Below are 13,585 nucleotides of genomic sequence, written 5' to 3' on the forward strand. Positions count from 1 at the left end.
AGTCACCAGTTAAGACCATTTCACAGGTGAGGTTCCTACCTAACAGGAATGGGCCAAGCCATAGAATTTTACTGCATAACTGAAGTTCAGTTAGTACCAGTGAGTATAAAACCAAACCAAAGCAGAACACATATGACACACATGTACATCACCATCCAGTCCTGGTGCAGAGGTTCTCACATCTGCAGGGGCTATATGCTCACTTACCATTTAATTTAGAGACAAATCAATAAATTCATATTTTAAAAAATTCCAAACAGCTACATTAATTCAATTAAACTTGCAAATAAAACTATTATATCCATATCCACATACATCAAATTAGAGAGCAGGGAAAAACCTAAACTCCATTGCCAGTTCCAACTTGCAATTATTTTCCAATACCTGAAAACAGTATCGAGCTTAAAGCTAAATAAAGTTCCTTACCCATGCTATACTTTGCTTTGGTACATGTTGTTCTTTTCAAAATTTCATAAACCTATAGAAGTAAAAGAAAGAAAAGGGTTACTTCAGGTACTGACAGTGAAAATCACAGTCTTTTTTGTGTACACCATTTTTGCTTGTATTAAGACATTGATCAAAGAGCAGAAGCCCTCTTCTACCCGGAGCAGGCAGTGTGCTTGGCCAGCTCTTCCCTCTCTTCTGATGGCCTGGCCTCAAGTTGTGCCAGGGGAGGTTTAGACTGGATATTAGGAAAAAATGTTTCACTGAAAGGGTTGACAGGCCCTGGAACAGGCTGCCCAGGGAAGTGGTGGAGTCACCATCCCTAGAGGGATTTACAAGACATTTAGATGTGGTGCTGAGGGACATGGTTTAGTGGTGGAGTTGGCAGTGCTGAATTAATGGTTGGACTTGTTGAACTTCAAGGTCTTTTCCAACCAAAACGACTCTAGGATTCTAAGCTGGCTCCAACCCAAAGACTTCAACAGAAGTTCTGACTCATAATGTGCTTGCAGCACACAGCCCTTTGTCAGAAACTGGACTAGCATAGCCTGACCTTAAAAATTCTGAGCTTGCATGACCTCAGTGGCAAAAGAGATGGATTGATTTTACTATTTATTGCATTTATTGTCAAGTAACCTGTGCACACCTCAGCATGCCACCTGCACAGTCAGGCTTTTGCCCCTGCAGTGATGCTCTTAAGCAGGGCAAGCACCCAGCCAGTGTGAGGATGGGAGGGGAAAATCAGAAGGGGAAAACCATGAGCAAAAGAACCTGCTGCCCATTGCCTGGTCTGTCTGGGGAGCCAAGCAGCAATTCTCCATGGGTGGTCATTGATCTGTGTGCTAATTCAGCTGTTGCTTGCCCAGCTCATGGAGGGAAGTGAGTGAGGGCATAGGAGGCACGTCCTGCAGCTCATCTGCCTGTTGTCTTTTAACTGCAGCGAGTTAAAGGGCTGTCATGGAGAGATTTCCAGTTATATAATGGCTGTGTGGTTTGTTTGTTTTTTAAAAAAAAAAAAAAATAAGCAAAAGGTCTTTGGCTTAGTTTCTATTCATCAAAGATTCACAGGGATGACCAGATTCCTGTTCACTCTGCAGTACACGGAAGGGTCAATATTTGCATTGTCATTTAAAAATACCTATGAGAAAGGCAGGAGAGAACTTTAAGAAACAAGAATACAAAGAGAAACACACGTAGAATAAAATGATGCTGGTAAACATTCATTATGTCTTTGTTACTGGGGGACTTACAGGGATTGCAAACCAAGCAACATATCACCAGCATTATTGTTACAAAACCCCATCCCTCCTCTTCCCCCCAGCCTTTGCTATGAGCTCCTTTTGTTTCAGTCCATTTTTCAGTTAATCTTGCTCCTGCTACCTTTCTCAGACAGCTTGTTGCCAGGAATTTTAACTTTTCATTTGCCCTCTTAAGTTTCTTGTACTTCAAAGTCCCTTACTACTTTACTTATCTAGATATACGAAAGAAAGTCCACAAAAACAAGCTATGCCTTTTTTTTTTTTTTTTTTTCCCCCATCTCAAATGAAAAGGTTTTACTGCAAATAAACCAATTCAATATTTGTCTTTTTCTTTTCCATTTCTGTGCTGCTGCATCTGCTTTCCCAGGTCACTCACAGAGCTCCAACAACCTGCGCTCACCACTGCACTTCAATCTACAGGGGGGAAACTACATCATGGGGTCCACACACTGGAATATCAGAGGAGGAAAGTTTGATATCTTACACCCTTTATCACCCTAGCAGTAAAAGACAGCCATAACTGTGATATAAGCTCTTTTTGAAACCACTTAATGTTAAACATAAGATAAAAGCAGGCTCACAGCCACATTCCAAGGCACTGATCAGCAGCAGTGGTGTGGGACAAAGACTCCACACCAGACTGTGAGAAGTGGTGCATGCTCTATGGGCTGTGCTTTCAATTCCCCCCTCAGGGGCTCTGGAAGGGCTACACCTTCTCCCCCACTCTATTTTACACTCTGGAAGTCACAAAGCAGCACTCAAAGGCAGTTTGTGATACTGCATTTCTGTACCAGACTTGATTTCTGTAAAGGAACTGGAGAAGTTTAGCTGAGAGAGGAAATGTCCCACCCAAGCACTGAAGGAGAGCAGAGACCATGAAACACCCAGGAACAGCTCAGCCCAGTCCCCTGCTGCACACATCTACATCACACTTCCTATGTAACAGGGGGGAGCAGATGCTCAAACCATCAGAACAAGATGTAGTTTTCTGTCCTTGTGGCATTTGCTTCATGTAAGCTTTAATGTTAAAGAAAAATAATATATAAAAATCAAACCACCATTCTAAACATTCTAACACCATTCTACAGAATTGCTCCCTGAACCCATAAATAATAGGCCCTCTAAATACATGGCTGTTTCATTGGAATTTGTCTTGGGAGACTTCCCAGCATTTTATGAAAGGAGCAATTTACCTCACAAAATGTGAGTCACAGAGGTGAAGATTGCTGGTGGCAGAACCAGCATTAAGAGTCTAAATCTATTCCTTTCTGGTACTATGTCTACTAAGAAACTATTTCCTAGAAATAGTGCACTGGAAAGAAGATCCAAATTATTTTCCAAAAAGAAGCAACCTGTTAGCATTAAAGACTGTTCATTAGATAAGCTAAAGCTAGAAATACCTTATTAATCATTTCAACACCTGATGCCATGGGCAATCCCTGGCATTGGGTTAAGAAAGGCAAACTGCAACAGGCACTGTGCTGCAGCTGGCAAAGGGGCTGTTAACACCATGACTAAGGCACTGTCTACCATAAATTATTTATATGCTGTACTTACTATAGTGCTTCTCGTTTTGCTGTCAAAGAAGGAATCTCTGTCAGACAAATCAAATCTGTTAAAAGATCAGAAGGAAACCCATTAGGTTAAAAAAAAAAGCCAGTCATTTCCTGCTCTTGTTGACCCCTTCAATATTTCCATTCCTCCTGGGGCTCTCTCAAAGCTATTGAAGAATTGCTTGCAGAAACCTCATTAACAAGCAAGTCCATCCCAAGTCTCGTATTTTAAAGAGGTTGCTTATACAGTTCACTGGTTTTATGTATTTCTAGGGTTTTCTGCCCAAAAGAGACTACTGATGCTCCTTTAGGTGTAATTCCTGAGCACTGCTGGCCTTGAATTTTCCCTAATAATCTCAACACTTTGTCTGTACTGAACACTGTGAGGCCACTCTTGCCTTTCTGACACAGGTGGTCTCACCAAAAAAAGCTGCAACCAATGTAAGGCACATGCACACCTAAGCTAAGGAGCATCTTTTGGGCTTTATCTGAGCCATCAGGCTCCTTTTTCTGTAGGACCATCCTATAAACAATAGAATATATAATTTCATGCAAGCCCAAGAACTCACCAAATGCCACACACCTTGACTGGCCCTACTAACACACACAACTCCATCAGTGTTCTGCACCCCTTGATGAAAAACTGAACCCCCTGCATATACAGTGAAAAACCCCTGCCCTGGGACTGCTGTTTGTTCCAGCTGGCACACACATAAACATGGTCTTCAAAGCTTCTCCTCTGGGATGCTGGCCAAGGAAGAGCAGCAGCAAAGCAATCCAGGGAAGTAGAAAGTTTGCCTGGGCCCCACCTCCTGTTTTTTTTCCTCCACCCACATTTACAGTTCTTCTTACTGACCTGAAATCCATGGCAAAACTACCACCAATTTCAGAGGGTTTGCAAGGTCAAGGCCTGGTTTGGCTGTACATGTGTGAGCTGCTCATACCAGATGAATGAAGTTATTCTGATGTTTATTAACCCACATCTCTGGCTACAAATTTTACTGAGCACTTTATTTTACATGTTAAAGAGACTATTGTAAACCACATGATGAATCTTGTTTGGCAGGCTAGCAGTTGATATGTGGAGTTACCTAGATATCTATTATATACAACAGCAGCACAGAGATTTCACAGAGGAGCTCTACAAAGCCTCACTCCTCAGCAGTGAGATGCCCCCAAATTAAATTAAATTTCCTGCAAAACTGAACCAGCCTTTACAGTAATCACTAACAAAGTGTTGGTGGTCAGTTTCCCTTTCAACTTTTGGTGCCTTTACTGCCCTCAGGAAGGTTGGAATCTGTTGACATGGGCACTGACCAAAAGCCTTCACTTACAGGTGCTGTTTCTCCCTGGAGAAGGGGTAGGAGAGGCGCTTCACTGTCTGAGGTTTGTGCTCTGCTACTTTTGGCTGGATGGGCTCTGTGATTTTTTGAATTACAGAGTTAATCTTCTTCAGGAGACCATGGGTCTGATTGATTTGATACACCTGAGTGGGCAAAGAGAAAAATCAGTAAAGTGGCATCACTGTTCAGTTAGCCTTAAGACAGAGTGAACTGTAAAGAATAAACCATCCACTAAACTGTCTATCAGAAACAATCACTGAGGAGTACAGTTTACCTTCCTGAAAACATTCAGAAACACAGAGATAAATGGGAAAGCCACAGCAAGGCCAGCAGAGCAAGCTGATTGCTTTTCCTCTGAGCCAAAGCATGGCCAGTGCTTGGTTCCAAATAATCAGGCTGGGGTGATCAGCAGAGATGCACTTGACACTGGCTCCTCTGGCATTTATGAGTTGCTTGGTGCAATGGGACAAAGAAATTAAAGAGCTATGGAGCCCCTGTGTAAAACAACAGAAGTGATCTCCTCTCCCAGTATTCCTGGGAATACTGTGCAGGTTTCAGGACTTTCCCCTCTTCTACATGATATATAACCAACATATCTGGAATTGGCTATTGCAGTTCTGTTGCACTAAATATAAGGATCATGCCAGCAGGTGATGAAGTAGGAGAACAAGCTCATCCCTCTGAGCCACAAAAACTACGTGTGGATCCAGGGCAAAGCTCCCACTGCAGGAAGAAAACTGTCTAGAAATAAGGTTTTAGGGGTCTAAAGGTCTCAGGGCAATGCAGCCTCAGGTGCCTCTTTCACACTCAAAAAATCCACCCTCAAAATGCCCACCCCAACTTTTCTTTTGTGGCAAAGCAGCTTTAACTGCAGGATCATAGCAGACTTTAAATTTAATTGTGCTTCTGATAAAAATAGTGGGAATAATAATGGGAATTAATATGAAATCCAAACCAAAAGTGTGGTTTTAGTGTTGTAATAAATGATGCTGGGCTTTGAGACCGTCTCTTGCTCCATTACAGACTTCTCTCTGCAGTCTGGGACATGCACTTAGTATGTGTTTAAATATTAATCCATCTCTAAGCTCTGCTCACTGAACAGGTAGCTATCTATCACAGATGATTTAGAATTGATGAAAATACACTGTCAGTTCTTTAATGATATTTCAAATATTCTGAAAGGTAATTTATTTTGTGGTTGTCTCAACTCCAGTAAATATGACTAATGATGTGTATGAAGAGTTACTCACCCAGTGTGACTACTGCACACAAATTGTTACTCTTACATTCATTTTTAGCAGTCTGGCATCTCAGGTGATTAAAAAACCTCCAAAATGCACACATAAATTTCATCATCAATTGCAACCTCTTATTTTAAAACATGCTGAGGGGATGGGGACTCTGTATGAAATTATTCACAACACATACAGATAGTGGGAGATGTTGGGAATTCTTGATCTTCATTCCTCCTTCCAGTTATTCTTTCAGTTGTCCCAAGTAAGCAGATTTGTGACTCATTTTCTGTACACATTCATATTCTTTTAAAAGTATTTTTTGGAAGAAAGATCTGCATTTGATAGGTGCTCAGAGCTGAGTGTATGTTTAAGCTTTTTTCCAGAGGAAAAAAGGAAAATCAGGACTCACCTTTTTTGTGGGCATCTTGAGCTTAAGAAATTCTGCCTCTCGACACAGTACATTCCAAGGTGCATGAATTTTTACAAATCCAATCCCATGGATTTTTGTCTTAAAAAAAAAAGCAAAAAAACAAAAAAGCAAGAGAAAGACAATTAGTTTCTAACAACAGAACCATCACTGAACACCTCTCTGTACTGAGCTGCTAGAAAATGTAACTCAAACCCACTATTGTCTTCCAGAACAATTACCACAAGGTTAAACAGATAAAAATTGTTTGGGAAATAAAAGCTAACAACTATGGACATAAATACAGGCTAAGCCAGTTAAATTTGAAGCACAGGCATCCTGCCAAATGATACAATTTCATGAGTGTGCTGTAATTAATGGAGCTGAGAGAATCCCTGCTGCCTCCTGAGAGCTGCTCCGTATCTCAAAGGACCAGAACTGCAGTAAGAAAGAAGCAGCCTCAGATAGAGATGTGAATAGTACATTTTAATTAGGAAAACTACTGGGAAGAGTTTGACAAAAATAAAAGAGAAATATTAATGACACTATTAGCAGTATGCTTGCATCCCACCAGTGCTCTGAGCTCTGTTGAAGATGGCTGAACATGGGGGTTTGCTTCTGGCACTCCCACAAAGACCCAGTGCATGTCCCATTTCAAAGCCACTGGACAAATGGCTTTATTATACCATGCTGTGTGTAAATATATATAATACTTATACCATGCATATATATCATTATGTACCTGCCTGTAATATATGAATAATAGATGGCATTTGTTTTTTTTTAAACAGTTTGATCACCACTCTAGATGCCTAATCTCAACTTGTAGATCCTGTAAATAAAGGCAGCAGAAATATTTTGCCCTCTCTCAGGGGAGTTTCAGGTCTATTGGTTGGATCAGTTAATTGTAATCGCTGTCTTTGAAATTAATACTGCTGTGCCTATTTCTACTAATCACACACTGGCAGTACTTCACACACAGAATTTTTTATATAGTCTGATAGTCTTTTAATAGAATGTCCTGTTTTCAGGGTCCAGGTGAAAGGAGTTACAAGCTGTACTGTTCACATCCAAGAATGGAAAGAGCAAACTCTACCATGGACCCACGCTACAGCACGTCCCAGAACCTCCTGAGCAAATTTAAATCTCTTCCAGTCTACACTGAGGTATAAAAATATCACTGACCAGATCAGGTATTTTTCATCAGAACTGGAATTTCCAGTGGATCCAAACCAGTGTGCTGTAAACCCAGCGAGCTGGGGTTAGTGTTCAGAGCAAATGAAGCCTCAATTCTAGGTACTGCAGCACATCAGCACTGCTGTGTTGCAATAGTGGACGTGCCACAAGTCCTGGCCAAGAAAATAAGAAACTTCAGCTCTCTGGGGCATTGACAACCCTGCAGCCCACTCCTGTGAAGCACATTTATTCAGTGAGTGAGGTTGGTGCTGCCAGAACAAATTCTGGAAGAGCTGAGCTTGTGTAACCTTGATGGCTCAGCATCTCCCAGGATTCAATCAGAGTTAAACTCCTTATCTTTAACCACTTGAAATGGCTCCTTACATCCTCATCACGTTCCAGTTCCAGACCAGCCTCCACGAGGTTCCCTTCATACTCCTCCCTTCGAAACCTCTTATCATCTTCATGGTAATCCACATGAGGTTCACTTTCCCTCATTTCCAGCTGCACTCCTTTCCCAGGAAGTGGCTGGTCCTGCTTGGTGTTCCGGACATTTGAATCATTATGATGAACCCTCCTGGTGAGTGTCCTCCCTGCAGAGGACTTTTTGTACTGATAAACCAGGATGTAGTCTACTTTTCTCTTGCCATCTCTGAAGTAGAGTCCATATTTGCAGTCAGCATCTGGATTTTTGGATAGGGAATTTAATAACTGCAAGAAGGGAATGGGGGAGTGGAGAGAAGGAGAGAAGAATAATAAGTACATACATCAACACAGGCACCAGACAGAGCATATCCTTTCTTCAGGGACTCCTTCTTGCTCAGAGCACACAATGAACCATCTTTAAACAGCACAAATATAGGAGGAGCCCACCCATGCTGCTCACTCAAAACAATTTTACAAGTTAACACCTGTAATTTTATTGATAGCCAGCTGGGGTTTTATTGGCCAGAAATAAATAGCTGGAATGACTGGGATTTAATCTAATTACCAGCAGACTAGCCTGTGAATCAGCTACTTGGTGGATTTGATTTTCTCCTTTGGGGGTTAATCACCACTAAGATCATCTGTCTTTTTCCACCCAGGACATCTGCTTTTCAATTCTGACAAATGAATTAATATCAAGTGCAAACATTTCTCACTTCTCTTATCTAGCCTTGCAAGTTTGCATCATCTGAGAAAGAGATCATCTTAGATACAGACTGAAGGGAGCCAGCTGGTCATGAAGCACAGCCAAAAATGCAGCTGGACCCCAGCCAGGGCAGTTGGTTCACTGCTTACCAAGTTCATCACTTTCCCCCCCCCTTATAAAACCTGAATCACTTTGCAATCTGATGGTGGCAAAGGCTTTCTTGCCATCTTGGTTTAATTCAGTGTAAACATCACAAGAGGCAAGAAATTTATGAAAAGTCTTAAAACGCAATTCTACATCCAAGCATTTATCTGAAAAACTGCATGAGACAACTGCAGAAACATACAAAAATCCTAATAATTATTCATTTCTACTTTCCATAGCATTTCTAATGCATAATTCACCATTCTACCTTTGGAAGTGCACAGACCATTTAAACCAAACCAAACCAAACCAATTAAACAAATGAAAATTCACTACAAACTTGTATCTGTTCTCACAAACAAACAAACCCAAACCAACAAAACCAACTCAAGAGTGACTTTTCAGGGACATTTTCTAGCTTTCAATCTTGCAGAAGTATGCTAAGCCTCCATGCAGGGAAAAGGAGATGTAATCCAAATGATAGCAACTGGCCATCCACTGCTAATCATATTGGACAAAGCCCATTTGACACATGCACATCTCCTGCTAGCTACAGACATAAAACTCTTAATTTAAGTTGGTTGCAAACAGTTATTTTTTTAACCCCAGATGAAAAGAACAACCTCTGAGCTCACTGTACAGTGTATCACATTGAATACAGCCAAAAATTCACTGAAAGCCACCCAATGTTACCCAAATTTGCATACTTCTCTGAACATCACCTTGGGGAGGGCAGGTCCCAGCTACCAGAACTATCAATCAATGCCTTTAAGGAACAATCTATTCTTCCCTCTTTGCCTTGTGGAGATTTTTTACTCAGAAAACAAATTCAAGGAAATTCAAAGCAAAGACTTGTAAACAAGATACAGGAGCACTGGGATTGTTGATCTTTTAATTAATTAATGACCAGTTTCTGAAAAAATGGGTGAAGTGACAGTGTTCAGGTAAGTGCAGGGCACTGAAAAAGGCAGAAGGCTCAGAAAGGAGCAAGTCTCACTGCAGAAACTCAGCAAGAGCTTCTTTCTATCTCTGAACTTTCCAGGTGAAAAGCTGACTTACTGATAATTTAGGAGAAGGTGCCACACTGTGGCTACTAAAGCCTTGATAAATTTGCTAATATACGAGAATAGCTGTGGCCCACTGTGAAAGGGATGCAGCCAAAAGCCTAAAAGAAGCCTGTTGGTCCTGTTTTAAAGAAAGAAACATTCTTTTAGAGATGTGGCATTAATGCTGAAAGGTATTCTTAGGCCACTCCCTTTCTTATATCTCTGCTGCACTGAAACAGTGAGCTGTGTTGACTTACACCATGTAATGGTCATGTCCCTTTGGTTGCAGATGAGACACAGAAAAGACATTTCAATTTTAACAGGGTGGGAGGGATATTTACACCCCAACAGAATCATTCCTCCATGCTCCATTCCCATTAAACACAAACACAATGAACCAAGTATGATTTTTTTGTGGGACACCTTTCCCCAGGGAGATCTGTTGCATAGCCCACTCCACCTCAGCTCCTTCACCTGAACTCCTTTTTGTGTGTTCATGACATAACCAACTCCTAATCCCTTTGGGTACTCATATTACTAATTTACTTTAAAACCAGTGTTAAAGAATTTCACTAAGGGACAATTAATGACACTGGGAATCAAACCTCTATTGTGCTATGGATATTAGTTTAATGTTGCCTCTGTTAACACCACCTTTTCAATGAAAATGAGGACATTTTTTTTTTTCTGCACTACATGGACAAAATGATTTGCAGGTTGCCACAGCCTTACTGCCAGATTGATTACTCTGAGTATAGCCAATCCCTTCTTATGCTACAGGTGAAACAAGGATCATTTCTTTGTCTTCAAAGAACAAACCCCAGTGAATGAGCATGTGCTGTGGCTGGGGGCAATCCTCAGCACTTCTGCCAAAGGGAGGGAAATGATTTCAGAGCATCCTGGGAAGGGGAAGAATGAGAAATAAGCTCAGGGGTAAAGCACAGTGTGCCAGTTATGACAAGTCTGGCTAGTTCTCTACTCACAGTACTCTCATGCTGGTCATATCCTATGTCCTCGATAGCTCGGATGTTGATAATGTGGATCCCCTTCTCCTCACTGGGCATACAGGGGTATTTTTTGTTCACCCTCATTCCTGTCTCCTCTGGAGCCTCGTTGAGATCTTCTGCTGGAAAATCCACCCCATGAAACTCACTGTCTGCATCTGTAAAGCAAAGGAACAGTTTTCATCAAGACACTTTTTAAGCCCAACACTTGCTCCTCCCAGAGCCACCCAAGCTGAAACACATCCTGGTTCCTGCTGCCTTCTGCCAATGAATCCTTGTCCAGGGCTCCCACCCTCTTCCCTGCCTCCCTTCTCAGCTTTCCCACAGCCTTCTGCAGCCCTACCTAGGTCCTCTCCTCCTCCAGAGTGCTCAGCTCCCTTCTTATCTGCACTGCTTTCTCAGGATGTGATTACTGTATGGTCTCATAGAAAAATTAGAGTTATTGGTATGAGATGGAAAACGGGAGAAAAAGAGAAAAAATAGCCTGAGAATTAGCTGGTGATGACAGGTGGCTTGGTGTTTTCCCCTTTTTAATAGGCCTTTTCTCATTCAACAAGCACTTAATTCCTGCTGAAAATCTAATCAGTGGGTTTCCCCTGTGTACTGCATCTGATTTATTGAATCATTTTTATTTAAGATGTCTTGAAAATCCAAGGTTTTCTCCCTCTCAACCTGCCAGATATCTGTACTGTTTCCACTTGCTATTTAAGTATAGAGATGGGCTAAAGGATTTCACATAAAAATTTCACTACAAATTAAGCAACCAGATAGCTGACTAAATGTCAACTAGTGTTTGCATATCTGCATTTATGCAAGCAATAAAAGGCAAAGTTTTCCAAGCTTTTATTAATTTTGACATTGAAGTAAAATACTGCAGAATGCTGTCTTTTCTTTTAAACCACACAGAAGCAAGATTTGCTTGTCTAAAGATGAAGATAAAGCAAGAATTTTAGAATTTAGCCTTGAATGGATACTTAATTATCCCTCCCCAGGAAAAAAACAAAACAAAACAAAACAGCAAAAACATGAAAAGAAGCACACTCTAATAGCAGCTATATTACAACACTTTGATGTTGCAACTGGCTCAACACTCTTGGAGCAGATAGCAGCAGAATTTGAATAGAAGTGGCCCATTAGGAAAAATACTTCCCTCCTACCTAGAGCTGGAGCAAAGTTTATGATGAGGTGAGGACAGATACTGCACTTTAATTAACTGTGTCTTCACCTAAGAATGCTTTACTCCTCTTCATCAAATTACTCATCTGGATTTTGTTGAATTTCAGAGATGATGTGGAAGGCAGAAAATAATCTCCAACAAGCTTGCAGGTGATGTGAGGAACATGGTTTGATAAGCTGAAGGGTAAAGCTTCCACTTCAAAGGTTCTCAACTGGCTGGAAAAAGGGGCTGAGAGCAGCCCCATGAAACTCAGAAAAGTCAAATGTCCCTTGGACAGACAGCACAAGCACAAACTGGGCATGGAACACATACAAAAAAACCCCTAAGGGTCCTGGTAGACAGGTTCAAAGTGAGAGATCATGAGAAGGCAAAAGATGGGGTCTCATTCCTGCCTTCAACTCCCTTCTGGGTAGGTCCAGACATGGCAGAGCCAGATTCTTCTTACAGGTGCACAGCAAGAGCATGGGGGGATACAGACACAAGTTGAAACAAAAGAAATAAATCATGAGCAGACATTAAAAAAGCCTTAATTCTTTAACAGCAAGGCTGATCACAGGATGGAGAAAGGGCCTAGTGAAGCTACAGATCTCCATCCATCCCTGGAGATAGTCAGAGCTTGACAAGACTTGGCCCCAGCCACCCAGAACCAACATTAATGGTAAGAGGGCACTGCATGAACCTGCCCTCTAGGTTCTTCATGGTGAGATGCAGAATTCAGCAGGGACAACAACCTGCAGCAGAGGAAAAGGAAGGTCTGGCTGAAGCCTTGGTACATTCCTTGAGCTTATTAGAGTAAGATAAGCATTATTAGGATGAAATCCATGCTTTTCGGGAATTAGCAGTTGTCTTTCTCTGGAAGTCACAAACACCACAAATCTATAGATACTAATTTCAGGTCCTGTACCTGGGACTTGGGTTGCCCCAAGTGACTCTCTACAAGCTGCCCACTTGCCCAGAACTGTGGCATTCATTAACACCATCACCCTTGCCTAAAATCTGGGCAGAAATTCTCCTTGCATATTTGAGCATGTAAATCCCACAACTCTGCAGATCTGCACAGCTGTTCTTGGCTTTATCTTTCAAATTCTGAACCATTTATCTCAGAAAAGATGCCATGCTTGTTATCTTGGGGCAGTGTCCTCCAACTCAGTAAATCACACAAATAACAATTTGTATTGGTAATAGTTAAAGAAGCTTTTTATGGAGTAATATAGAGATGCAGCCAAAAAAAATCAGCTCTCTCATGGGAGCAGCTCTCATGTTTGCAGCAATTCCCTACATGCCTCTGCTCTCTTTTTCCCAACATACAGTTGTAAATACACACACATCCCCTAAACACATGGGAACTGATGCAAATGCCATCAGCTGCAGAGTTCTGTGTACTCAAACTTTTATTCTAGAGCTATAAAATGCCCATATAGTAACACAACTACTTTTGGAACTTCCTAAGCATAACAACCTGTATTTTTATTTGCAAGAATGCCTGAAGCAACTTTCTAGAAACAATAGCTTAAGTGCTGTAAAAGCTCTCCCTCCTTTTTCCTCCTTTCATACATGGACTAATTAATACCCAGCTACTTGAGCAGGTTACAGAGGACATCAGAAGAGAAGCACCTTTTACGGCCTATGAATCTGAATATTTTGTATAGCTCACAATGGATCTGAG

The 13,585-nt window shown here is 41.4% G+C and overlaps 1 protein-coding gene across 6 annotated transcripts in view; it reads right to left on the reverse strand.

The window, feature by feature from the left end:
• Positions 1 to 13,585, reverse strand: part of ANO1 (anoctamin 1) — a 73,923-nt gene that overhangs the window by 31,625 nt on the left and 28,713 nt on the right. For all 6 annotated transcript variants that reach the window (XM_030451456.1, XM_030451454.1, XM_030451455.1 and 3 more), the window contains exons 2-7: positions 10,722 to 10,900; positions 7,801 to 8,127; positions 6,244 to 6,342; positions 4,591 to 4,742; positions 3,261 to 3,315; positions 427 to 478 (exon numbers count right to left, since the gene is read on the reverse strand). In XM_030451456.1, coding sequence (XP_030307316.1) covers positions 427 to 478; positions 3,261 to 3,315; positions 4,591 to 4,742; positions 6,244 to 6,342; positions 7,801 to 8,127; positions 10,722 to 10,829 — 793 coding nt within the window. In that variant the 5' untranslated portion in view covers positions 10,830 to 10,900. The remainder of the gene's footprint in view (positions 1 to 426; positions 479 to 3,260; positions 3,316 to 4,590; positions 4,743 to 6,243; positions 6,343 to 7,800; positions 8,128 to 10,721; positions 10,901 to 13,585) is intronic.

This window comes from Calypte anna, chromosome 5 (assembly GCF_003957555.1).
Source record: "Calypte anna isolate BGI_N300 chromosome 5, bCalAnn1_v1.p, whole genome shotgun sequence".
In the NCBI taxonomy this organism is placed as follows: domain Eukaryota; kingdom Metazoa; phylum Chordata; class Aves; order Apodiformes; family Trochilidae; genus Calypte; species Calypte anna.